General features: G+C 35.1%; 1 protein-coding gene and 1 long non-coding RNA gene across 3 annotated transcripts in view; one reads left to right on the top strand and one right to left on the bottom strand.

Moving 5' to 3' along the window:
- LTBP2 (latent transforming growth factor beta binding protein 2) overlaps positions 1 to 27,072 on the top strand; it is a 183,917-nt gene that overhangs the window by 99,822 nt on the left and 57,023 nt on the right. For both annotated transcript variants that reach the window (XM_031952523.1, XM_012547766.3), the window contains exon 9: positions 21,770 to 21,844. In XM_031952523.1, the coding sequence (XP_031808383.1) occupies positions 21,770 to 21,844 (75 nt within the window). The remainder of the gene's footprint in view (positions 1 to 21,769; positions 21,845 to 27,072) is intronic.
- Positions 1,735 to 20,805, bottom strand: LOC105750313. Its single transcript, XR_004232002.1, has 2 exons — positions 20,477 to 20,805; positions 1,735 to 2,164 (listed from the first exon to the last, which is right to left on the bottom strand). It is a non-coding gene; the product is annotated as an uncharacterized LOC105750313 (long non-coding RNA).

Genomic DNA, 27,072 nt, shown 5'->3' on the forward strand with positions numbered 1-27,072 from the left:
AATACATGGAGACTCCTGGATCTAAATGAATTCCTGCATCAGCTATTTCCCCACACTTGAGGACCCTGCATTGGGAAACAGCTGTATTGGGGCGGTGTTCATTTTCTTTAGTTGAGATTCCCAGTTCCCTGGAGAAATGAGATTTTCAGAATTCCAGTTGTGCTAAAAATGCAAAGCTGTTCTGTCAGAGTGTTATTCTAAAGGGTTCTTTCCAGGATACATGGAGCCCTCTGGGGATAACTCCCTGTTGACACAATCCTGGTAAAGATAGCATTAGTTGATATGTGATGAGCAGATTCTCCATTCCTGGACACCTCTCAGAACCACATCAGCATCTACCTATCTATTAGGTATAGTGGAGGTTTAGCTCTATGTGGAAGCAGGGAGGATGACAAAAGGATACCATGAAGTCCCTTTATACTCCAGGTTCCTTCCTTTGAGAAACATCAAGATCCAGTATTAGATGAAATTTCTCAAATAGAGGAATTTCATGGGCATTTCTGGCAAATGGATTAATACAAAAACCACAGGATGTCCCTTTTTATGGATGAAAAGGGCTCTTATATTGGGGAGAGATGAAAAGGAGACTTGAATCCATCTCTAATCCTATAGAAAGTCAGATTTCTAGTCTTGGTTTATAATTGGGTTCTGTTCTATCTGCGTACATGTTTGAGTGGCTTGAGCTCACTCTATAGAAAAAAAAATATATGTACACACACATACATACATATAAAATGTATGTATGTATGATCTTCAGGCAAAGGATGGGTGGAATTGAAGGGCCACACATCCTTTAAATCCCCTTGAAAATAGACACCTTTCATCAAAGACAAAAATCAAAGACTTTTGTAAACAGACATGTCTTTTGCCAGAACATATGTCTTCACCATCTCTTTCTTCCTCCCTCTGCTGAATGCTTGAGCCAGAATTCTCTGAAGCAATTACTTGGCTCCTGATTAAGTGCTGAGAGTCACCAACAGCGTAGGGAGAAAATTCATAGGGTAGGAGCAGATTCAAGCAATTGAGAAGCCTTAAAGGTTCATAACCTGGGGTCTTTGGGCATATTTTAAAAAATATGTTATCAACTATATTTCTATATAATTGGCTTCCTTTGTAATCCTATGTATTTTATATGATGCATTTAAAAATATGGTTCTATAAAGGAGCCCATAGGCTTCACCAGGCTGCCAAAGGGGTACAATGCAAAAAAATGTAAAAGCCATATATTTCTTCCATTGGAACATGATCTAGGCTTTGTTTTCAATTAAACTGGTATACACAAGGTCACAAGAGATTTAAGTATTCTGATCTTCACAATTTCCTCATTTAAAAATGGGAATAATAATAATAATACTTTTCCTATATACCTCATGGGATATGATGATCACATGAGATCATAGGTGTGAAAGCTCTTTGAGAAATTAGACTGTGGTATATGTGATATGGTGACAATCTCTGGCAATTCTTGTTCTAGAGATTGGTCAATCAACTGAGATTGGGAATTCTGAGCTGCAATGGACTAAGTCCACATTAAGTCTGAAATTAAGTCTAAAATTATGGTCAGTCAAGGGTCACCCATTTACTTGAGAAGGTGGAGTAAATTGACCTAGGTCAGAATAAGAGCAGGTCAAGATTCCCATGTAGATCATTAGTGAGATCAGCCTTTAAATGATGATTTCCCATTACACACACACACACACATACACACACATACACATACACACACACACATACACACTTAATAGTACTTTATTTTTTCCAATTACATGTAAAGATAATTTTCAAAATCAATTTTTGTAAGATTTTTGAGTTCTAAATTTTTTTCCTTCCCTCTCCTTCTTCCCCCTCCCTAAGATAGCAACCAATTTGTCTTAGGTTACAAATGTACAATCATTTTAAACATATTTCCATATTAATCATATTGTGACTGAACAAAACAACAAAGTAGAACAAAAGAAGAAAAACCATGAGAAAGAAAAAAGGAAAAAAGTGAAAATGGTATGTTTCTATTAGCATTCAGTCTCCATAGTTCTTTCTCTAGATGAGGATGGCATTTTCCATCACAAGTCTATTGAAATTGTCTTGGATCACTGCATTACTGAATAAAGTCTGTCATAGTTGATCAGGTGATAGTGCTTCCAGCCTAGATGGGATAGGACACAGTCTGGAAAAAAAAAAGGCAAATTGGTCTCTGAAAGAATCTTATTATTGGGAGCAGCTAGCTGACACAGTGGATAGGAGGACCTATCCACTTGAAGCCAGAATTGTTGAGCATTCCTATTAGGCAAATAAGTAGAACAGTGAATATATGGAATTAGGAAGACTTGAATTTAAATCTCACCTTAGATACTTACTAACTATGTCACTTAACCATAGTTTGCCTCATTTTCCTGAATTTTTAAATGGGAATAATAAGAGCACCTACATCCCAGGATTGTTAAGAAGATTAATTGAGATAATATTTATAAAGTACTTTGCATAGTGCCTGGCATATAGTAGGTGATATATAAATGCTAGATATTCTTACCGAAACCACTCTCTTTTCTTCCTTTGTCCTTCAGGAGTTTTAATTCTGAGCCAGAATTGGAAAAGTAAAAGTTTGTGCCCTGGGTATAAACACCTATTTCTGTCACTCTTTGTTTCTTTGTCTTTTAAATATTGATGGAGGGTTTCAATGATTTATCCAGTGCTGAAAGAAAGGACAGCATTGTGGAATCATTGTTACTCACTCTGAAAAACAGAATTTTGCAAAATCCTGGAGAATGAGATGCTACAGGACTAGGAGAGGACAAAAATGGAACACCATGAAGTCTGTTAGTGATAGTTCAGTGAGCTTAATTTTAATTCTGGCAATATTTTGAAATATATTATTAAAGAGATAGTTACCAAGTACCTAAAAAAAAGAAATGTTGATCACAAAGACCCAGCATGACATTATCGAGAAGAGTCATGTCAAACCAAGCTCATTTTGTTGTTGTTGTTACTTAGTCGTTGCAATCTTGTTTGACTCTCCACAACCCCAATTGGGGGTTTACTTGGCAGAGATACTGAAGTGGTATGCCATTTCCTTCTCCAGCTCTTTTTACAGATAAGGAAACTGAGAAAGATAGAGTTAAGTGACTTGCTCAGGATAAGAACCTGAAGCTTGATTTGAACCAATTCTTAGTTGGCATGCTCTATCCAGTGTGCTACCTAGTTGTCCCTCATTTTGTTTTTTAGAAACTACTATAATGATAGATCTGAGAAATGCTATAGAGAGATTTAAGCCTGACAAAGACTCTTATACTACATTTGTGGAAGAGATAGGACAATGTGGACTAGATAATACATTGAAGTGGATTTAAAACTGAAACTGTTTGACTGGCTGGTCCCATAGAGTACTCAATAATGATTCAATGTCAACATGGAAATAGATCTCTAGTGGAGGGCTCTAGAGATTTATAATTGACCCTGTATTCTAATATTTTTGTCAATTACTTGGATAAAGGCTTGGTTGGTATGTTTATCAGAATTTCAGATGATTAAAAAATTAGGAGGAATCATTTACATGTTGGATGACAGTACTGAAATATATCTTGGCAAACTAAAATATTGAGCCAAATATTTGAAGATTCAATTTAACTTTTTTAAAAAGCAAAATCTTATACATAGATTCCAAAAAATAAGTTCCACAAGTACAAAATGGGGGAGGCACAACTAAATAATATTGTCATTGTTGTTTAGTCATTTTTCAGTCTTGTCTAATTCTTCATAATCCCATTTGGGCTTTTATTGGCAAAGAATCTGGAAGGGTGTGCCATTGCCTTCTTCAGTTCATTTTATAGGTGAGGAAACTGAGGCAAACAGGGTACAGTGACTTGGCCAACTTCACACAGCTAGTAAATATCCAAGGTCAGATTTAAACTAATGAAGAAGTCATAGAGTTTCCTAACTCCAGGACTGGTGCTCTATATACTGGGCTACCCAGTTGCTTTAATGAGGTAATAGTTAATCTGATTAAAAACATCTAAGAGTGTTGGTGGATCACAATTTCAATGTGGATCAATAGGAGCCATATGACAACCAAAAAGTTAATGTGATCTTAGATTGTATTAAGCGAGTCATAGTGTCTAGACAGGGAAATGAGAATCCATGTGAACTCTTCCCTGGTCAGATCTACTGTATTTTTTTTTTCAGTTCTGGGAACCATCTTTTAAATAGGAAAATCATAAACTATAGGACAACTACAAGAGGGCAATCAGTGCAGAGGAGCAAGCACAAATCTCCACCTTCTGCTAGAGATCTGTATGTAGACACTGAATCATTAATGACTATTTTTTAGGTCTCCTCATTCAACGAGTTTTGAACTCACGTATACTATGGAGCAACTAGATTGTTCAGGGAATAGAGTGCTTCAGTCAGGAAGACTCATCTTCCTGAGTTCAAACCTGGCCTCAAAACCATACTGTTATTATTAATTTGGGTAAGTAATTTTGCTGGGCCTGAAGTCAATAAGACTTGAGTTCAAATCTGGCCTCAGACATTTACTAGCTATGTGACACTGGGCAAGTCACTTAACCCTGTTTGCCTCAGTATCCTCATCTGTGAAAGGAACTGGAGAAGGAAATGGTAAACCACTCCATTTTTTTTGCTAAAAAACAAAACAAAACAAAACAAAACACCTCCAAATGGGGTCATGAAGAATCTAATATGACATAATGAATGACTAAATAATGAATATGTTATCCTGTTATGTGAGGATTAGTTAAAGGAACTGATAACATTTAACCTGGGGAACAGAAGACTTAGGGTATACATAAAGGGCTGTAATGTGGAAGAAAGAGCAGAATCAGAGCAAGTTCTAGAGGGCAGAACTAGGAACAATAGATGGAAGTTTTAAAGAGACAAGTTTGGGGTGAATATAAAGATAATTATATTAATTAAAATTAATTATCTAATTAGTTGACTTTAATACTGATATAAAGGAAAGCTTCCTAACAATTAGAACTATCCAAAAGTGCAATAGGCTACTTTGGATGCAAAGGAGTTCCCTTCACGGAAAGAGCAGCAAAAGCCAGATTACCAACTGCCAGAAAATTTGTAGAAGGAATTCTTGTTTAGCTGTGGGCTGGATCAGATGGTGTCTGAGTCCCTTTTGACTCTGAGATTCTGTGAGTCTTTGATTCCATTCATCAAAACTTGAGATGGGTCATGGGAAGATATAAACACTAATGTACTGTGAATTGGTCCAACCATTCTAGAGAACACTTTGAAATGATACTAACATATCCATGACTACATATTTTTTGACTCACTGAAACCACGACTAGACATATCCCAAGAAGATCAAAAGCCTAGGGAAAGATAGAGGGGAAAGGTCCTAAATACACATTTTGAGTAAAGAGAATGAAAATGGACACCAATTGATTGGGAAGTGGCTGAACAAGTTGTGGTATAGGAGTATAATGGAATATCATTTTACCTTAACAAGTGTTGGAAAGACAATGAGGCACAGTGGATAGAAAAACTGCCTTTGGCATCAGGAACACATGGATTTAAGTCCTGTGGCTTAATGTGGCTCTGTTAGCTTGGCAAGTTACTTAACCTCTAAATGCCCCCAGGCAATTCTCTAAAGCTATAAATATAGAGGAGATACCTAACTGTATAGACAATGAGAATGCCTCCATCCATTTATTCCCTATACCAATGAAATCACAGATGAGAGAATGGTGAAGGAAAGAAAGAGAAGGAAAGGAGAAAAGAGGAGAAGAAAAGAGAGGAGAGGAAAGGAGAGGAAGAGTAGGAAGGGGAAGGGAGGGAAGGAGAGAAGGGAAGAGAGAAACACAGAGGGAAGGACAGAGGGGAAAAGAAGGAAGGAAGGAAGAAAGAAAGGATGGACAGAAGAAAAGGGAGGGCAGAAGGAAGGGAGGGAAGGAAGAAGAGGAAAGGAGGGAGAAAGGAAAGAAGGAAGAGAGAGAGGGAATGAAGGAAAGAAGGAAGAGAGGGAGGGAGAGAGGAAAGGAAGGAAGGAAGGAAAGAAGGAAGGAAGGAAGAAAGAGAGGGAAGGAAGAGAGGGTGAGAGGAAAGGAAAGAAGGAAGGAAGGGAGGGAAAGGAGGGAAGAAAATAGGGAAGGAGAGAAGGAGGGAGGGAGGGAAGGAAGAAAGAAGGCAGTATTTTCATGAGAACTCATTTTCATGAGTTCAAATATGGTCTCAAACACTTAACAGCTGTGTAATCTTGGGTAAATCACTTAATCCTGATTGCCTCAGTTTCCCCTGAGCTATAAAATGAGCTGGAGAAAGAAATAGCAAACTACACTAGTGTTTTTGCCAAGAAATTCCCAAATGAGATTATGAAAAATCAGATACAACTGAAGTGACTGAATAGCAACAACAACAAAGTAAAAGGAACTAGAAAAACAATCCATAAAATGAACATAATAATATAAAAGAAAACATCAGTGAAAAAATTCACAATTCTAATCAATGCAATGACCAATTGTGACTTCAGGGAACTGGCAGTAAAAAAACATATTACCCATTTCTTGGCAAAGAGGTAGTGGACAATAAACAAATAATAATGCATACTTTTGTTGATATGGTCAATATGTTGATTTTTGCACTATCTATACTCACCTATTACAAAGGAAAAATTCTTTGGGGGTGGAATCATTGGGAAATGAGAGTGAGGCTTTTAAAAGAGAATCAATAAAACATTCAAAAATAAAACAAAAGCCAATAGAGTTATTATGTAACCCAGATATAGCAGACCATTTGCTCTGTCAAAACAACAAAAAAGTACTTCAAGTTGATTTGGCATGAATTATGAACCCATGGTTAATGATGGTTAATGATCACTGATTTCCTCTTCAAATACTTATGCATAACTGTTTTAGTGATTTGTTCTAAGATTTTACTTGGGATTGATGTTAAGCTCTCTTCTTAACATATTTTTATTTATTTTGTTAAATATTTCCCAATTATATGGGGAGAAATTTAACATCCAGTTTTTAAAAATTTGAGTTCCAAATTCTTTCCCTCTCTTCCATCCTCCCCCCTCAGAAGGCAAGCAATACAATATTGATTACACATGTGAAGTCATGCATAACATATTTCCATATTAGCCTTGTAAAAGAAAACACACACAAAGAAACCAAGAAAAATAAAGGTTTTTGTTTTTTTTTAAGTATACTTGACTTTACAAATAAGATAAAGACTGGATAAATCAGAGATAATCTCAGAAGGAAGGCATTAGTATTGAAGGGGACCAAAGGTTTCATGCAGAAAGTAGGATTTTTAAGTGAGACTTGAAGGAAGCCAGGGAGGTCATGAGAAAAAGATGAGAAGATAGAGAATTCTAGGCATGAAGTCTGGAGATAGATTGTCTTGTGCAAGAAGACCAGTATCCCTGAATCACATAATATATGTAGAGGGGAGTAAAGTATAAGATTGGACAAGTAGAAAGGGGCCAATTTATGGATTGTTTAAAAAGGTTAACAGAAGAAGACCATTTTTCTTAAAGAAAATGGAAATAAATTAGCACGGGCAACTAGGTGGTCCAGTAGATAGAATACAGTAGATAGAATCAGGAGAACCTGCATTCAAATCTATCTCAGATATTTACTATCTGAGTGACCCTAGGCAAGTCACTTAACCCCAACTGCCTCAATTAAAAAAAAATGAGCATGACTTTGTTTCTACCATAAGGTACCATCAAGTACTGAGCCTGGTGTTTGTTTGTTTGTTTTTAACCTAATTACAGCTTCCAAACCCTTTTTTTGTGTGCTTATTTTTCAAAGAGAAGATTCATCTGGATTTTATTCTTCCTGATAGGTCCATATCATTCTTTTATATCTTACTTTGACATGTGTTCTTGCTTCCATCTTTTATACATTTCCTTTACAATTGTCTCCTTGGAGACTTATCTCTGCTAGTTTTGGGATATGTTAGAAACTCATAATCAATTGTCTACATCTATCCTAGTGATATATGGTATAATCACATATTGAGTTCACATCTGTCTCTATCTCCTTTTATCTTAACCCAAGTACAGTACATATTGCCTTGCTCAGAGTGGTGGGTTTCCACATTGGTTTATGAATATAATGGAGTAGGCTTTATAAATCCAGGACCTAATATCAAAAAAAGGAAAATAAAGAAAGCAGTGAGTTAGTTGCAAAGGACATGTCACTAGATGATCCCATGATAAGATGTTAAATTATTTTCTTGGGAGAGTCAGAAAAGAAGCAATATAAGAAAAAAATGATAAGCCATGCTTCAGAATGATCTTTAAAAGTTAGGTCAGTAAGTTCAGGAGAAGGGACTTTAAGAGGAACCCAACTCCAGATGAGAAGATAAAGAAGTGTGCAGATAGAAGAAGAAGTTATAGGAAGACATTTGGAACAAACCATAGAGAAGCTATAAGAAGTCATGTGGTGGTGAGAGAGTGGGAACTCAAGAAAAGTCAGATGCCACAAAAAAAGGAACCATTCTGAAGAGGAAATATGTCAGTTAAGTCATGGGCAGATCCAGTCCAACTGTTGCTCTGGTATCTAGGAAATAGAAAATTCAGTAGAAAACACTCCAACGTTCTAGAGAGAACTTAATTGGAAGATGTATGGAAGATCACGGTCATGAGTTGCACATGATAAAAAGGAATGAATAGGCTGCCTTCTGCCCATTCTGCTGTTGTCATGAACTCAAAGGAATATATAATTATAGCACAATTGCCCATTTAGGTATAATCATCAATGGTTGCCTCAGGCTGGTACATTGATCATTCATGTATATGATTGCTTCCTTACTCTAATGGTTCCTAAAGTTATTGTATTTAGTTGTTCTAGTTGTATTGGTACCCCCAGGTAGGATTTTCTTGGCAAAAATATTAGAGTGGTTTACCATTTCATTCCCTAGCTCATTTTTTTTTTTTTTTTTTTTTTTTTTTTTTTTTTTTTTTTTTTTTGCTGAGGCAATTGGAGCTAAGTGACTTGCCCAGGGTCACACAGCCAAGAAGTGTTAAATGTCTGAGGCTAGATTTGAACTCAAGTCCTCCTGACTTTAGGCATGGCTCTATACACTGCACCACCTAGCTGCCCCATCGTTTTACATTTGAAAAACTTGAGGCAAATGGGGTTAAGTGACCTGCCCAGGATCACATACAGCAATTAAGTGGCTAAAGCCAGATTTGAACTCAAGAAGATGAGTGTTTCTGACTTTATCTGCTGTGCTGCCTAGATGCTCCAACCTAATGTTAGGAAGAGGCACAACTATTTTGGTTCTATAGAACTACTATAGTTGTTGTATCACCATTGATTGATCCAATCCCTTCTTTGCACAGAAGAAATTGGAGATAAAATGACTTGCAGAAAATAAAGCAAGGCTATTTCTAGATAACAGATCTAGGTAACAGACCCAGAACTGAGTTCTTCTGGTTCATCCAATTAGAGATCCATTCTTTTATTGCCAAGTGACAAATATTCAGGCCAGCCCATCAAGTCTTTTCTAGGATATAGCATTATTTCCTTCTATTAAAAGCTTAAGGCCAATTGTTCTCATGCATATTAGTATATGGTCATATGCTTATTCATAACATATGTTAATGTATTATCATATACATGTTAATGTAGTGGTGAATACATATTAGTATGTTATTGGGCATGTTAATATATTTTCATTAATATAGGCATCTGAGCCATTAGTCTTGTTCCCAACTTTATTCACTTATTTTTTCTGAGCTACTGGGCATTTACTGCTGTTGGGAGGGAGCAGAGTACTCTGGAAAGAGGACTGCACTTGGACTCAAAGAGACCTGGCTATGCATTCTGGCTCTGGAACTTTTCTAGTTGTGCGATTGTGTACGAGCTGGACTTCATTTCCTCACTTGTAACAGGGGGAGGATAATACTTGTTCAATCTCACAGGGTTATTGTTGGGCAAGTATTTTGTAAATTATGAAGTATTCACATAACTGTGAGTTATTATTGTTCTTTTTCTATTATAATATCTGGATTTATAGCATCATTACCTCCCCACCTCTCTTTTTAGCCCTCTTGATCAGATTTGCAAGTCTCTGGCCAAAAGTATTCTTCCAAGCCCTCAGGAAATTGATTCAACCTCTAAGAACTTGTCATTCTGTTACCTTAAACTATGGTTCAGAGAAATAAACCCTGCTTTCCAATAACAGCTTATTTTAAAAAGTAAAGTTTTTTGTTGATTATCAGTTATCCCCAGTATCCCTCCCTTGTGTATAAAGCCAAAAAAAAAAGAAAAAGGGAAACCCCCCCAGCATAACTGATGAAGATTGAAAATATGTGCTACATTTGTTGCACCTTAGTGAAGAGATGGGGTAAGAATGTCTTCTTTTTTTTTTTTTTTCATTTGAGCCATACTTGTTCTTTGTACTTTTGCAACAATCACTTTTGATTGTGTATATGTGGTTGTTCTTTCCATTTATACTCTTGTATTCAATGTATCTTTTTGTTTCTGCTTATCTCAATTATATAACACTTCCTATGGATAAGGAGAAAGGTAACAAACACTTATTTAAGTTTCTACTATCTACCGACCCCTATGCTAAACATTTTACAAATATTAACTCATTTGGTATTCATAAGAACTCCAGAAGGTAGATGTATTATTATCCCCATTTTACAGTTGAGGAAAGTGAACCTGAGAAAGGTAAGGTGACTTGCTTAGCATCACACAGCTATTAAATGTCTGAGGCTGAATTTGAACTCGGGTCTTCTTGACTGTAGTTCCAGCACCACCTAACTGTCTCTGCAGCTAGCACAATAATATTCCATTACATCCACGTATCAGAATTTGTTTAGCCATTCCCTAATTGAGAGGCATTTACTTTGTTTCCAATTCTTTATCACAAAAAGTGCTGCCATAATTATTTTGTTGTATACAAGAACTTTCTTCTTATCAGTGGTCTCCCTATGATATGAGTAATAATGGAATCTCTGAATTCTTTTAGTATAAACATTTAAATCATTTTATATGCATAACTCCAAATTGCTTCTCAAAATAGTTATAATGATTCACAGCTCCACCAAGAATGCACTCATATTCCTATCCTTCTACAAACCCTCCAACATTAAATAATTTTTTGGTTGGTTGGTGGTAGAGCACTAAATAAATAAATAAAGTAGAATTGTCATTTTTATTACAGTGACTCTGCCTACTTATAAGCAGTTAATATTTTCTCAATTATTCAAATCTGACTTTATAAAATTTTTTTTGTAATTTTGTTCATATTGTTTTGTATTTGTCTTGACAAGTAGACTCTCAAGTAATTTATATTGTTTACACTTGTTTTAGATGGAATTTCTCTTTCTCTCCCTACTGTGTTTTGTTGAAAGTATTTAGAAACACTGATGATTTATGTGGGTTTATTTTATATCCTGCAACTTTGCTAAAGTTGCTAATTATTTCAACTAGTTGATTCTCTAGGATTTTCTACCTATATTATTTACAAAGAGTGATAATTTCCTCATTAACTATTCTAGTTTCTTTCATTTCGTTTTCCTTCTCCAATTACTATAGTTAGCATTTTTAGCACAATATTGAATAATGATGGTAATAATGGGCATTCTTGCTTCATCCCTGAAACTGTTAGGAAGGTTTTTTAGCTTATCCCAGATATATATAGAAAATGCTTGCTGATAGTCTTAGAAAGATACTCCTTGTCATTTTAAGGAAAGCTATATTTATTTCTATGTTTTTCAGTGTCTTAATAAGAATGTGTTGTATTTTGTCAAAATATTTTTTGCATCTATTAAGATAATCATATGATTTTTGTTATTGTTAATGATATGGTCAATTAGACTAATTGTTTTCATAATTGAAACACCTCTGCATTCTTGCTTTAAATACCACCTGATCAAACTATATGAGCTTTGTGATATATTGCTGTAATGTAAATATAAAATGCTAGCATTTTAAATGCATCATTATTCACTAGGGAATTGGTCTATGATTTTCTTTCTCTGATTTTGCTCTTCTTGGTTAGGAATCAGCACTATCTTTATGTCATAAAAGGAATTTGGTAGGACTCCTTTGTCTATTTTTTTTTTCAAATAGTTTATATAACATTGGAATTAATTGTTCTTTAAATGTCTGGTAGAATTTATTATGAATCTATGTGATCCTGGGGATACTTTTTTTTTCTTTGAGAGCTTACTTGTGGCCTGTTTAATTTCTTTCTTTTTTTTTTTTTAAAGATGAGATTATTTAAGTATTCTATTTCCTCATCTGTTAGCCTAGGCAGTTTATATTTTTGTAACTATTTATCCACTTCATTCAGACTCAGATTTATTGGCATGTAACTGGGCAAAATAGTTTCTAATATTTGGTTTAATTTCATTTTCATTGATGATGAATTCATTCTTTTCATTTTTAATACTGGTAATTTGGTTTTCCTCTTTTTTTCCCCCAAATTAACCAATGGTTTATCTATTTTATTTTTTCATAAAACCAACTTTTAGTTTTATTGATGAGTTCAATAGTTAAATTTTGTTAATCTCTGCTTTGACTTTTTAGGATTTCCAATTTGGTGTTTAATTGGAGATTTTTTATTTTTTCTATTTTTTTAGTTGCATGCCCAATTCATCAATTTGTTCTTTTTCTGTTTTATTGATATGTGTTTAGGAATATAAATTTCCTCTAAGCACTGCTCTGAGTGCATCACATAAATTTTGGTATTTTGTCTCATTTTTGGCATCCTCTTTAGTGAAATTATTGATTGTTTTGATGATTTGTTCTATGGCCCACTCTTTAAAATCAGATTATTTGGTTTCCAATTAATTTTTAATCTATGTTTCCATGGCCTTTTTATTGAATATAATTCTTACTGTATTATGCTCTAGAAAGAATTCATTTACTATTTCTTTTTTTTTTTAACATTTAGTTGTGAGTTTTTTAATATGCCCTGCTCTCATATAAAGTCAATTTTTTTCTGGGTACTATATACGACTGAAAAAGTATATTTCTTTCTATATGAACTGATAATATGAACATAATATGAACTGATGTTAAGTGAAGTGAGTAGAACCAAGAGAACACTATACACAGCAGTAACAAGATTATGTGGTGATCAACTCTGGTGGATTTAGCTCTTTTCAACCATACGGTAATTCAGGCCAAGTCTGGTGGATGTGCCATGGAGGGAACCGTCTATAGCCAGTGGGAGGGCTGTGGGGACTGAGGGTGTATTATGGCATGGTGTTTTCATCTTTTTTTTGTTGTTGTTCGTTTGCTTTTTTTCCTTCTTATTTTTTTTTCCTTTTTGATCTGATTTTTCTTGTGTGGTATATAGGTGTGGAGGTTTGTGTGGAGGGGTTGCAAATGTTTAGCATATGTTGGATTTCTTACTGGGGGAGTGAGGAAAGGGAAGAGAGAGAGAAACATTTGGAGTGCATAGTTTTGCAGGGTGAATGTGGAGGACTGTCTCTGTATGTATTTCAAAAATAAGAAGCTATAATTTAAAAAAAAAGTCTACCATAACTAACATTTCTAAAATTCTATTCATCTCTTATTTTCTTTGTTATTTTTTAATGTTAGATTTACCTAGTTCTGGTAGGGCAAAGTTGTAGTTCCCCAGTAATATAGTTCTGCTATTTCCTCCTGTAATTTATTTAATTTTTTTCTTTAAAAATTTGGATGCTATGCCACTTGGTGCATATGTTTCATATTAGTATTACTTCATTGTCTATGGTCCTTTTTAGCAAAATGTAATTTCCTTTCTTATCTCTTCTAAATAGATTTGCTTTGTTTGAAAATGATTGCTATTCCTGCTTTTTTTTTTTTTATGTCACCTGAAGCATAATAGATTCTGCTCCAGCTGCTTATTTTTAATCTGTATGTGACACTCTGTTTCACATGTGTTTCTTGTAAACAGCATATTGTCAGATTTTGGTTTTTAATCTACTCTGCTTTCATTCCCATTTTATGGGTAAATTCATTCCTTTCACATTTATACTTATGATTACTAATTATCTTCTACCCTATTATTCCCCTTTTTGTCCTTCTTTCTCTCTCCTTTTACCCTGTCCTTCCTCATAATTCTGTTTTATTTCTGAATACCACCTTCCTCCATCTGCCCTCCCTTCTGTTACCCCATCTTCTCTTAACCCCTTACCTTCCTACTTTCTTGTAGGGTAAGATAAATTTCTATACCCAACTGAATGTGTATGTCATTGTCTCTTTGGGCCAATTCCAATGAGAATAAAGTTCAAGTATTACCCATCAACCCCTCATCTTCCCCCTCCACTATAAACGCTCTTCTTTTCATGTTTCTTTTATATGCAATAAATTGCTTCATTCTACCTCTCCCTCCCCTGTATTTCAGTGCATCCCTCTTTCTTATTCAATTTTATTTTTTGAAATTTTCCTATAACCTCTATCTATGTATACTCCTTCTAACTGTCCTAATGATAAAGTTTTTAGGAGTTACAAGTATCATCTTTCCATGTAGGAATGTAAACAGTTTAGCTTTACTGAATCCCTTATGATTTCTTTTTCACATTTGCTTTTTTATGTTTCTCTTGAGTTTTGTATTTGAAAGTCAAATTTTCTATTCAGCTCTGATCTTTTCATCAGGAATGCTTTAAAATCCTCTATTTCATTGAATATCCATTTCCCTCTGACGGATTATACTCAGCTTTCCTGGGCAAGTTATTCTTGGTTGTAATCTGAGGTCCTTTGCTCTCCAAGATGTCACATATCACATATCAGATCCTCTAATCCTTTAATATAGAAGCTGGTCTTGACTGTGGTGCCACAATATTTGAATAGTTGTTTCATTGTTGTTGTTTTTCCCCTGGCTACTTGCAATATTATCCCTTGATCTGAGACCTCTGGAATTTGGCTATAATATTTCTGTGAGTTTTCATTTTGAGATTTCTTTCAAGAGGTATTTTACCTTCTGAATCTTGGATATCCGGAAAGATTTTCTTGATAATTTTATTGAAAGATGATACCTAGCACTTTTTAAAAATCATGACCTTCAGGTAGTTCAATAATTCTTAAATTATCTCTCCTTGATCTATTTTTCAGATTAGTTGTTTTTCAGATGATATATTTCACATTTTCTGCTATTTTTTATTTTAACTTAATTTTATTGTTTCTTCATATATCAAGTTATTAGCTTCCACTTGTCCAATTCTAATTTTTAACAAATTATTTTCTTCAGTGTATTTTTGTGCCTCTTTTACCATTTGGTCAATTTTGTTTTTTAAGGTGTTACTTTTTTCTTTATTTTTTGGTGCCTTCTTTATCAAGTAGTTGCCTCCCTTTTCATATATATATATATATATATATATATATATATATATTTGCACCACTCTCATTCCCCTCTCAATTTGTCCTCTACCTCACATTTGATATTTAAAATCCTTTTTTAAAAGTTCTTCTGAGAATTCTTTTTGGACCTGTAACCAATTCACATTTTTCTTTGAAGCTTTGCATATGGATATTTTATCTTTTTCTGAATTTGTCTTGATCTTCCCTGTTACCATAGTAACTTTCTATGGTCAGAAATTTTTGTTATTGTTGTTGTTGGCTAATCTTCCAGCTTATTTCTTGACTTTTAACTTTATGTTAAACTTGGGTTCTGTTCCCAGGGTGGAGGGCCACAGTTCCTAGCTTCATGTTTTTTGTGCTGCTGTTTTCAAGAACTTGTTCTGAAGGTCTGTAAATTTTCAGTTTTGAAAGTGTTATGACCTAAGGAGAGTTGTGGTCATTGCTCTCCTAAACTTGTGCTCTGGTGACCAAAAAACACTTTTCTCCCTCCCTCCCTCCTAGAATTGTGACCAAGGTTTTTGTATCCCTATGGCCTCTAATGAGCTAGTTCTCCTCTTAACTCTGGGACCGTGATGCAGAACTACATATGGGTAATGTGACAGAGTCCTACACTTAATGCCATTAAAGAATTCCCTACATTCTTCTTTTGATTTCTCCTTACTGTGGGGATTTTGAGAGCTCCCAAAGTTATTGCTGCAGCTAATGAGCTGCCTCCAAGGTCTGCTACTGGCAGACTCTAGTATGGCCTATACTATAGAGACTGCTCTGGGCTCAAGTCCGACCACCACCCTTCTGAGACAGACCTTTCCTGCCAACCTCTAAGACTGAGGGGTAGAAAATTGTTCTTTCCTGAACTATAGTTTATTCTGCCACTCCAGAAACCAATTTGAGCATTATTTTTAATAGCTTTTTATTTTTCTAAAATACATGCAAAAATAGTTTTCAACGTTCACCATTGCAAAACCTTGTGTTCCAAATTTTTCTCCTCCTCCCAATGGATAGCAAGCAATGCAATATAGGTTAAACATATGCAATTCTTCTAAACATATTTTCATATTTGCCATGCTGCACAAGTAAAATCAGATGAAAAGGTGAAAGAAAAAACAAGCAAACAAATAAACAAACAACAACAAAGTAAAAATACTGTGCCACATTCAGTCTTTATAGTTCTCTCTCTAAATGCAAATGAGTCCCTCACAAGTCTATTGGAATTGCCTCAAATCACCTCATTGTTGAAAAGAGCCAAGTCCATCACAGCTGATCATCATATAATCTTCTTATTGTATACAATATTCTCTTGGTTCTACTCACTTCACTTAGCATCAGTTCATACAAACTTTTCCAGGCTCTATTGCTATCTGGACTACTTTGCCCCTCCTTACATAACTTGAAAACTCCCTATTCCTGGGGTCTCACCATACTAATGGCTCACTCACATAAGTGGTTTAGTCCAGTGTAGCTCAGAACTCTCAAGCTCAAAAGACCCACCATCAAGGGCCTCCCAGGAGCTGAGATTGCAGTCATGTGCCCCCATGCCTGGCTGTGTTCCATTCTTATATCCACCAATTTCCTTACCCTATCTATTCCAATTCCACTTTCTCTCCTCAGAATCTTTTCCTCACTGGTATCCTTTTTGAATGATTCCCCCCTTCCTTTCTTAATAACATTTTGTCCTGTCTATGAAGCCAGATCTAAAGGACCTATTCCTCAAGCCCTTCCACTTTCTGTTTGCCTTTGATTTAAAGTCATTATACTTTGCTTTGCTACTGCATCCTCAGTCAGAGTCAAGGCACTTTTCCATCTAATTTGCAACTGAAACTTTCCTCTATCAAAATGGGAGATCTTTGAGACCAGGAACTGTTTTGCTTTTCTATTTATATTCCCATCACTAAATACAGTGCTTTTCATTAAGTAAATATCATTGAGTGCTCTACTAATATGAGCTTGTATTTGCCACCTATTAAAATATCAAATTCAGTTTATTATTCATATTCTGCCTATTGGGGTATATGTGTATATGTATGATATACAAAAATATATGTGTATGTATGTTATATAATTTTATATTCTATGATACTATATAACATTGTTACATAGTTATAATATATTTTTATAATGTGTTATATATTAATAATATGTATGTATGTATACACTGCCTTGAAAAGATTCTGTCAGTAATAGACATCATGGAATAGTGGAGAAATCATTGGATGGAATTTTCAGTCCCTGCCACTAACTGGATGTGAAACTCTGAGTAAATTACTTCATATTTCTGGAACTCCATCTCCTCAGCTATAAACCAGTTTTTGTTTAGATCTTCTAACTCTAAAACTCTAATCTGTTTTCCAAGCAATATTTGGTCATTAGGGGTTATATTCTCCTAAGGTAGAGCAAGATGATCTTTTGATTGTAATATGTTCATAGCTCTTTACCTAACTGAATCAAGCCCCTTTCTCTGACAAGAATTGTTAGTGAACTCTGACAATTCAGAATTTTAACTGAGAATAGTTCTGGTTTCTTCCTGTCATGTGTAGAAAAGTTATGGGGAAGTCAAGTGAAAATAAGAACAAATATTGATATTATCTGCAATTATGACTCAGTTATTATTGAGAGGATGAACATTAGTATGTGCATTCTTGAGTGAATTTTTCTTATTGTATATTAAAGCTAAATAGGAACATCTTTTCAATTGTTCATTATTTGGAATTAGCTTCACCTCTTTTCCTTTCCCTTAGCTTGAATAATTGAGATTTAACTTTACATCTTTTCTATTTTTGCTACCTCTTCCATTCTGCAAATCAACTCTATTTGAATATTAAATTTTCTATTCAGTTCTGCTCTTTTCACCAGGAATTTGATTGCTCTGCCATTTCAAAATCTGGTTTGATTCATTGTTTTAAAGTTATTTGGAAGGGAATATTAGGAGAATCCAGCTGGATGGCTGCCCCTAATCTACCATCTTGACCACTTCCATAATAGATTCTTAATAAATGTTCAATAAATGAATTATTGATTGAATTGGATATGCCAGTAATAATAACATGCATGAGCTTCCTAAGATAGCATATACTATTTCTATATACTTGCCTCTACTCTTCTATTTTCCCCCTAAGGATTGTACTCAGTCTTGCTAAAATTATTTTTGGTTGTAATCCTAGCTCCTTTGCCTTCCAGAATATCACATTCCAAGTCCTCCAGTCCTTTAAAGTAGAAGCCATTAAATCTTGTATATTCCTGACTGTGGCTTCGCAATATTTGAATTAATTCTTTCTGGTTATTCAAAGTATTTTCTCTTTGATCTAGATGCTCTGGAATTTGGCTATAATGTTCCTGGAAGTTTTAATTTTCGGATCTCTTCCAGGAGGTGATTAGTGTGTTCTTTCAAGTTTAAGTTTTATACTCTAAATCTAAGACATCAGGGCAGTTTTCCTTGATAATTATATTTGAAATATGATGTCTAAGCTCTTTCTTTGATCATGGCTTTCAGGTAGTCCAAAGATTCTCAAATTATCTCTCTTCAATCTCTTTTTCAAGTTGGTTGTTTTTCCAATGAGATAGTTCACATTTTCTTCAATTTTTTTATTTTTAAATTTTGTTTTATTGTTTCTTGATGTCTCATGAAGCTATTAGCTTCTACTTGCCCAATTCTAATTTTTAAGGAATTATTTTCTTCAAAATGATTTTGCATCTGTTTTTCCATTTGGCCAATTATGTTTTTTGTTTGTTTTTACCAAATTTTAGTGCCTCTTTTACCATTAGGCCAACTCTATTTTTAAAAAGTATCATTTTCTTCAGTATTGTTTATGTTTCTTTTACCAAGCTATTAATTTTCTTTTCATAATTTTCTTGTATCACTCTCATTTCTTTTCCCAGATTTTCCTCTACCAGTTTTATCCCTTTCTTTAACTTCCAAAGCCCAATTAACATTTTTTCTTTGAAGTTTTTTTTTTTTTGCTAGCTCTTTTTACATTGTTGTCTTCTTCTGAGTTTATGTCTTGGTCTTCTCTACTACTACAATAGTTTTTGGTACATGTTTAACCTATTTTAGATTATTTGCTGTCTAGGGGAGGGGGAAGGGGAGAGGGAAGAAGAAAAATTTAGAACACAAGGTTTTGCAAGGGTGAATGATGAAAATTATCTTTTCATGTAGTTGAAAAACCAAGTGTAATTATTACTATTAAAATAAGTAAAGAAATAAAAACAAACTTTTACTCCTTTACCTAGATGGCAAGTAAGACAATATATGTTAAACATGTGTAATTCTTCTATACATACCATTGGAACTGGCCTGAATTACCTCATTGTTGAAAAGAACCATGTCCATCAGAATTGATCATCCTATAATCTTGCTGTTGCTGTGTACAATGATCTCTTGGTGATACTCACTTCACTTAGCATCAGTTTATATAAGTCTCTTCAGGCTTCTGTGAAATCATCCTGCTGATCATTTCTTATAGAACAATAATATTCCATAACACTCATATACCATAACTTATTCAGTAATTCTCCAGCTGATGGGCAGCCATTTAGGGGGCTGCCACAAACATTTTTTTGCACATATGGGTTCCTTGAATTAATGGATTACTGACAGCATTGAATATACCAGTAATAATAACATGCAGTTTCTTTGAACTTCCTAAAATAGCATACTATTTCTATGCACTTTACTTAGGGAAAAGATCACAGCTCCTTTCTCTCCTCATGATTTTTGTTTGAATGGCTACATGTGAAGAGTATGTAGTAGGAGGTGTGTGAAGGGGAAAAGGGTACATGGAATTCTATTAGCTGCTTTCCTATAGTGTACTGTTCCCTCTATCTCCACACTATAAATAAAGTCAAAGTTATACCTCAGATGATATCATGCTGGGGGCTTTGATGCTGACAGACTTTAGTCTAAGCAAAACTGTCTTCAGCAGTATAGATTCTTTGGGGATCAGCGGGATCAGAAGTAAGGGGAAAGTCACATGAGGCAGACTTTTACACAATTACAGAGGGGCAAGTGCCAGAAGCAAGACAGTTGTCCAAAGTCTAGAAACAATATCACAATCAGCAATGTGAGAGACTGCTACTGTCCAAAGCACAAAATAGGAAGTGGTGATCTTAAGTTAGAAAGGAGTTTAAGGAACTAGATATCCAAGAGTGTTTGAGTTCAAAAAAAAAAAAAGATTGTTTATCCCAATTTGATTCATTCATACCTTTTGAGTCATAATATTTCAATCTGACTCAGCCTTCTCTTTCTCTCTTCTATGAGTTCCAACTGTGGACAGCTCCTGGCCACTGCTGAAATGTCTTATATAAATCAAACGAGCATTTATTAAGTACATATTCTGTGCCAGAGACTACATACTATGCCCCTGGGATTAAAATACAAAAGAGAAGACTTACATTCTACTGGGAATGGGGAAGGGTAATGGAGATATAACATGTTCATAGATAAGTAAATACAGTCTATATACAAAATGAAAACAAAGTGAATGTAGAAGGAGTGAAACTAACATCTGGGAGAAGTGGGAAAGACTTCTTGAAAGAGAGGGTACTGGAGTTGAACCTTGAAAAGAGGCAGAGGTTCCAAGAGGTAGAGTTGAGGAGGGCATCATTTGAAGCACAGAGGACAGCCTATTTGTAAAGGCAAAGAGATGGTACCTGGAGTGAGGAACACATATCAAGAGGAGAGCACCTATGCCAGTTTGAATGGAAGGGAGAGATCGTGAAGTGGAGGAATATAGACAGCAGAGAAAGGCAGGCTGAACCCAAATTGGAAAAGGCTTAAAAACCAAAATAAGAAGTTTATAGTTTATCCTAAAGGCAATGGAGTAATTGAAGTTTTTTTTTTCTCACAGGTCTATGCAGGTGAGGGGTAATGAGGGCCTAAGTTAAGGAGGTTGTAATGTTCAGAAAGAAAAGGATAAAGGTACTGAGGTATTGAGATATTGAGGGATAATTGACATTTGAGCTGATCTGGCAGTTGAGTAGTGATGAAGGAGGGGAGGGTTGAGGGTGAGTGAAGGATTAAATGTTGTACACTTAGGTAACTGGAAGAATAGTGATACTATTGACAGAAACAGAAAAGTTAGGAGAGGAGGTGAATTTTGACCAGGCATTCTTAATTCTTTTTGGAAATCTATGGATTGCTTCATAGGGATCCATGCTTTTAAATGTATAAAATATATTTAATTACAAAGAAAATAAATTATACTAAAATATAGTTATCAAAATATTTTAAAACCTCTGACATTCAGACTCCCAGGTTAAGAACTTATAGTTTAGAGGAATACATAATTAATTCAATTTTTAACAAGTTTAATTTTTAACATGTTGAAATGGAGATAACTAGCAGGTAGAGATATCTAGCAGATAATCAGACTTGTGGGACCAAAGCTCAGAAGAGAAATATTATCTTACAAATAGCTGAGTTTGTATTGCAATATTTATATAACATGAATTCAATGTTGAGTATTCTTAATTAAGCCTATTTTCTTGCTCTCCAGCTTCTCCAGTGATTGAAAATGGTCAAGTGGAATGTCCCCAAGGGTACAAGAGACTGAATCATACTCACTGTCAAGGTAAGGATGGACTAAAGTTCCAGGCTGTAGGAAGAAGGGATATAAGAAGAAGATTGTTGAAAGCTGATAATATAGACACATTGACCTCATCTCCACAATGATATAAAACATGATATACTTTCTAGTAACTGAAAGACTTCTGGCATTGCTCCCCAAACCACAGCTGCTTTGGGGCCCTGTGGTATTATGATGGAATTCTGGTTATAGATTGAGGTGGGGAAGCAGTTCAGAGGAATGCAGGGGGTAACACTCAAAAACAAGGTAGATTAATTCTACCTAAAGTTAAAGTTGAAATATTCAGGCAAAAGGACAGTGTTTGAAAACAACAATCAGACAAGATATTTGCTGAATGATTTTTCCCAATAATCTGACAAGTACAACCTTAGCTAGATTTAGGCATTCACTGTCTGTTCATGGACTGGGCTTTCTGCATCTAGATTTTCTGCTCCCCAGTGAAGATAAATAAATATGTCAGAAGCTTTCCACTCTGTTTGTCAAGGAACAAAACATGGTTGTTTAGATCATTCTTTCTATCATCCCCTGGTCTATAGCTGATGGGACAAATACTGGGACTTTCCCTTAGCTTTTTAGATGGATTCCATCCTCTTATTAAAAGTTAGTTCTTGCCCTCCCTTACTCCCTACCCTGTTAGAAACTCTGCAAATGAGCCTAGTCAAAAAAAAAAAAAAAAAAAAAAAGAGCTACACATCTGGGATGGATGAAGGCTAAAGTGGGAACAAAATAAAAAGACCTGATCAGATCTAGAAAACAATGTCATTCCAAGAGACTAAAGTAAGAACGTGAGTGATTGGATGGGCTGGTGGGAGGCATCCTGAGGGTTCATATTTGAATGACTACATGTGAAGAATATGTAATAGTATGTGTGCATAAAGGAAAGAGGTAAAGGAAATTCTATTAGTTGCTTTCCTATAAAAAGTAATTGACTATGTTTTGCATGCCTTCACACTTAAAGTTAGTATTATATTGCTTGCCTTCTCAATGGGGAGAGGGAGGGAGAGTATTTGGAACTCAAAATTCTTCTTTTTTTTAATAATAGCTTTTTTATTTTCAAAATACATGCAAAAATATTTTTCAACATTTATGCAAAATGGAACTCAGAATTCTTAGGAATGAATGTTTAAAAAAATTGAACTGTAATTAGGAAATGTTAGATAATAATTTATATTTCAATTTATTTAACATCTACTGGTCATCCTGCCATCTGGGGGAGGGGGTGGAGGGTAAGAGGTGAAAAATTGGAACAAGAGGTTTGCCAATTGTTAATGCTGTAAAGTTACCCATGCATATAACCTGTAAATAAAAGGCTATTAAATAAATTAATTAATTAAAAAAAAAGGGAAATGTTAGATAATAAGGGGAAAAGGGAAAAAAAGTAATTGGCAAGAAGGATTTGTGACCTATGTAGGACAATCATCTCAAAGAAGCCTTAGATGGAAGACATGATTGCTAAGAATCAAAATCCCAGAATCTCAGATTTGAAGAGGATCTCAAAGGGCTTCTTCACATATTCATTGCAATATTTTCATTCAATAATCATCCCACTTATGCTCAACCTCCTCCAATGGGGGTGGTGAGGTGTGCATGGGGAGAATTCATCTCCCCTTTTCAGAGACAACCTATATTATTAAGCATTTTTCCTCTTAACTTGAATTTGCCTCTTTGGAACTTCTATCTGTTAATCATAGATTTTCTCTTTTGTGTCAGATATAGCAAATCCACCCCCTCTTCCACAAAACAATATACTTGGAAGTAGATATCATGTCTCCTCTTTTTTCTAGTAACTTCAGCTTATTTTCATTTGACATTATAACAAGGATCTCTAATATTCAGGTGGTTCTCCTCTGGACACTCACCAACCTTTTAACATCCTTCTTAAAATGTGGTATCCAGAATAAAATTCACAATATTCAATAGACTGTATTCTAGATGTGACTTTTCAGTCATATCTGATTCTTCATGACCCCATTTAAGGTTTTCTTGGCAGACATATTGGAGTAGTTAGCCATTTCCTTTTCCATCTTATTTTATAGATGAAGAAACTGAGGTAAACATGATTAAATGACTTGCCCAGGATCACACAGCTAATAAGTGTCTGAGGCTAATTTGAACTCATCTCCTCCTGACTCCAGTGCCAGTGCTCTCTCCACTGAACCTCCTTGATTTCCAGTTTTTGAGATATAAGTATTTGTACTGAAAATTTAATAAAGTATTCATTGACTCCAACATATTCCTGCTGCACCTTCTAGAGTATTGATAGCTAGTATTCGCACTGTGCTTTGAGGTTTACAAAACATTTTATGTGTTATCTTCTTTGATCTTAGTGTGCTAGAAAGTAGGTGCTATTATCTTAATTTTACAGATGAAGGAATTGAGACTGAGGAAGATGAGTAACTTACCTAGAATCACACAAATAGTATGTGACTATTATGGGATTTGAAGTTCCATTTTCCTAGAATCTAGTCCAGCACTCTTCTTATATGCTGTCACTTAGCTGCCCCAGAATGATAAAGAAGAAGAGAGTAGAAGCTGTTTTTTATCTGTGTAGCCCAGAACCTATCACAGTAACTTGTATATAATTATAGTTCAGTTTTATCTGACTCTTCATTACCTCATTTGGCATTTTCTTGGCAAAGTTACTGGACTGATAAGTTACAAGAAGAAAAAGCATACTGGGGATGAGGAGGGTCAACTTCCCTCTGTCAGAATTAGATAAATTTAACTACAAAATAAATAAGAGAGACGTTAAGGAGATAATTAGAATTTTAGAAAAATTAGGTATGATAGACCTCTGGAGAAAATTGAATGGGGATTAGAAAGGAATATCTATCTTTTTCTCAGTATTACATGCCACCTACACAAAAAAATGACCATTTTTTGAGCATAACTCACAATCAAATGCAGAAAGGCAGGAATATCAAATGCATCCTTTTTAGAGGAATGATACAATAAAAATTACATGTAGCAAAGGGCCATGGATAAATAGATAAAAATTAATTGGAAACTAAATAATCTTTTTTTAAAAAAGATACTGGATTAGTTTTTCATTTCTTTTTCCAATTCATTGATGAGGAAACTGAGGCAAACAGAATTCAGTGACCTGTCCAGGGTCACACAGCTAGTCAGTATCTGAGGTCGGATTTAAACTTAGATCTTGATTCTAGGCTTGTTGCTCTATCTATTGTGTCATCCATATAATATTCTAAATGTAATCTGACCAGGGCAACAGAATATCATTGAACTATCATGCCCCTGGTCATAGATAGTATATCTCTTTTAACCCAAGAGGAATAAACCTATACAAAAATAAGAGCTTTGTGAAACTAAATAAGATATATAAATGTCAACTATTATATATTTCAATATAAATTATATCACCGAAATGCTGACTGTGAAAAGTAAAAAAAAAAAAACGAAACTGGGAATGGAGAAAGGATAGCAAAACAGAAACCATGTCCTGAGTATGACTAGGTCTGTGGCAGACTGCTAACACTCTAAAAAGATAATGACTAGGTTTTCTTGGTCAAGGCAAAACTCACGGTGACAGGGAATTATATCCAATGTCCTATCTTTTCCTGATAGCTAAAAAAAAGGCCAGTGTTGAGTACCAGAGAAGTAGCTAAATGCCCAGTTGTATGCAGACAGAATAGATGCTCCTCGAGAAAGGAATGGCTAGCCTGATGAACCAGTGAGTATGCAAGGCTTTCATAGTTTATTAAGCTCCAAAGCAGCCTGGAGACTTTGGCATTGTGGGCTCTATCCTTGGCTCTGTCTCTGCTTCCCCACAAGGTTGGCACTCTTGTCTTGGCCTTGGTACCCTGGAGGAGATTTCTTGGGCGCATGTAGGATCTGGATCACCAACCCCTGGGGCTTTGTCTGAGACCCCAGATCTGCCGCTGTGCAGGAAAGTAAATAGTCCCCACTTGGTAGTGCCTGGCAAAGGCACCAGGACTGATGGAAACCAGGTCCCTATTCAGCATGAAGCATTTGAGACCCCCTCTGCTGGCTCTGGGGCTTGGGAAATGGAGTCTGAGAGAAAGAAGTGCCAAGAGACTGCTTTACATTAGAGGTTGGCTTGCATTCTTTTCCAGAACCAATGCAGCAGCACTAAGTGTTGACTGATCCTGACCTCATGGATGTACCCTGAAGTATAGGGTAGATATTTCTGGTTCTTCTCCTGGAGAGATTATTGCCTTACTGTCTATGGGGTAGCAGTAAGGGATAAGTGTGTGACATTATCTCCATGCAGTTTTGAGTCTCATATATTGACATCACAGCCATGGGCAAAGTCTTAATTTGAGTGATGGGGGATGAGGTGGGGATAATATTTTTCAAGAGAGGTAGGGCATCCTTCTTTTTAAAAAAGTTTATGATGAGAATTACACATATTTAATCTATATCAGATTGCTATCTTAGGAAGGGGGAGGTAAGGGAGAGAGGGAGAAAAATGTAGAACACAGAATCTTACAAAAATGATTGTTGAAAACTATCTACATATATTTGGGAAAATAAAATACTATTTGGGAAAAAATGCAATATAAATAAATGAAGAGTTTATGATGAACTTAAAGAACCATCAACAATAAAGGCAACTCAATGAAATACAAAGTAGGCAACAAAATATTACATAGACCTTTTAGCGTTCACCAGAACCAAGAAAATGAATGGAACAAAAGAAAAAAATGAATTTTCTCTGTCGCTTTTCATTTCCAAATGAGACTCTCCTAAGATGTTGTTTTTTAATGTATAGCTGTAGCTAATATGTGCGGATGTGAATCCAGTTCTGCTAATCTCAATTTGCTTCATTTAATAGGATTATAGATTTAGAGCTGAAAACAATCTTAAGGCCATCTAGTCCAAAACCTTCATGTTTATAGATGAAAAAAATGAAATCTAGGAAAGTCAAGTGATTTTGCCCAGTGTCACATAGAAAGAGGCAAGGGGTCCCATGTTCTTTGTATTGTACCTTCCTGCCTTTCCAAATAAAACAAGCAGACTTATAACTACTCTTTGGTTCTTCCATTCAGTATTGGTAACTAGGCAGATAACTTCATCTTGAACCTCCCCTTTCTAAACACAATCGTTTTACTCTAGGATTACTCTGAGAATTATTTTCTCTCCCCTCTCCTCCCCCATCCCCTCCTCCCACCGTTTTGTAAGTGTTTCTCTTATTTCTTATTTTCTCTTATTGTTAGTGCAGTGATTAAATG

This window comes from Sarcophilus harrisii, chromosome 2 (assembly GCF_902635505.1).
Source record: "Sarcophilus harrisii chromosome 2, mSarHar1.11, whole genome shotgun sequence".
NCBI lineage: Eukaryota > Metazoa > Chordata > Mammalia > Dasyuromorphia > Dasyuridae > Sarcophilus > Sarcophilus harrisii.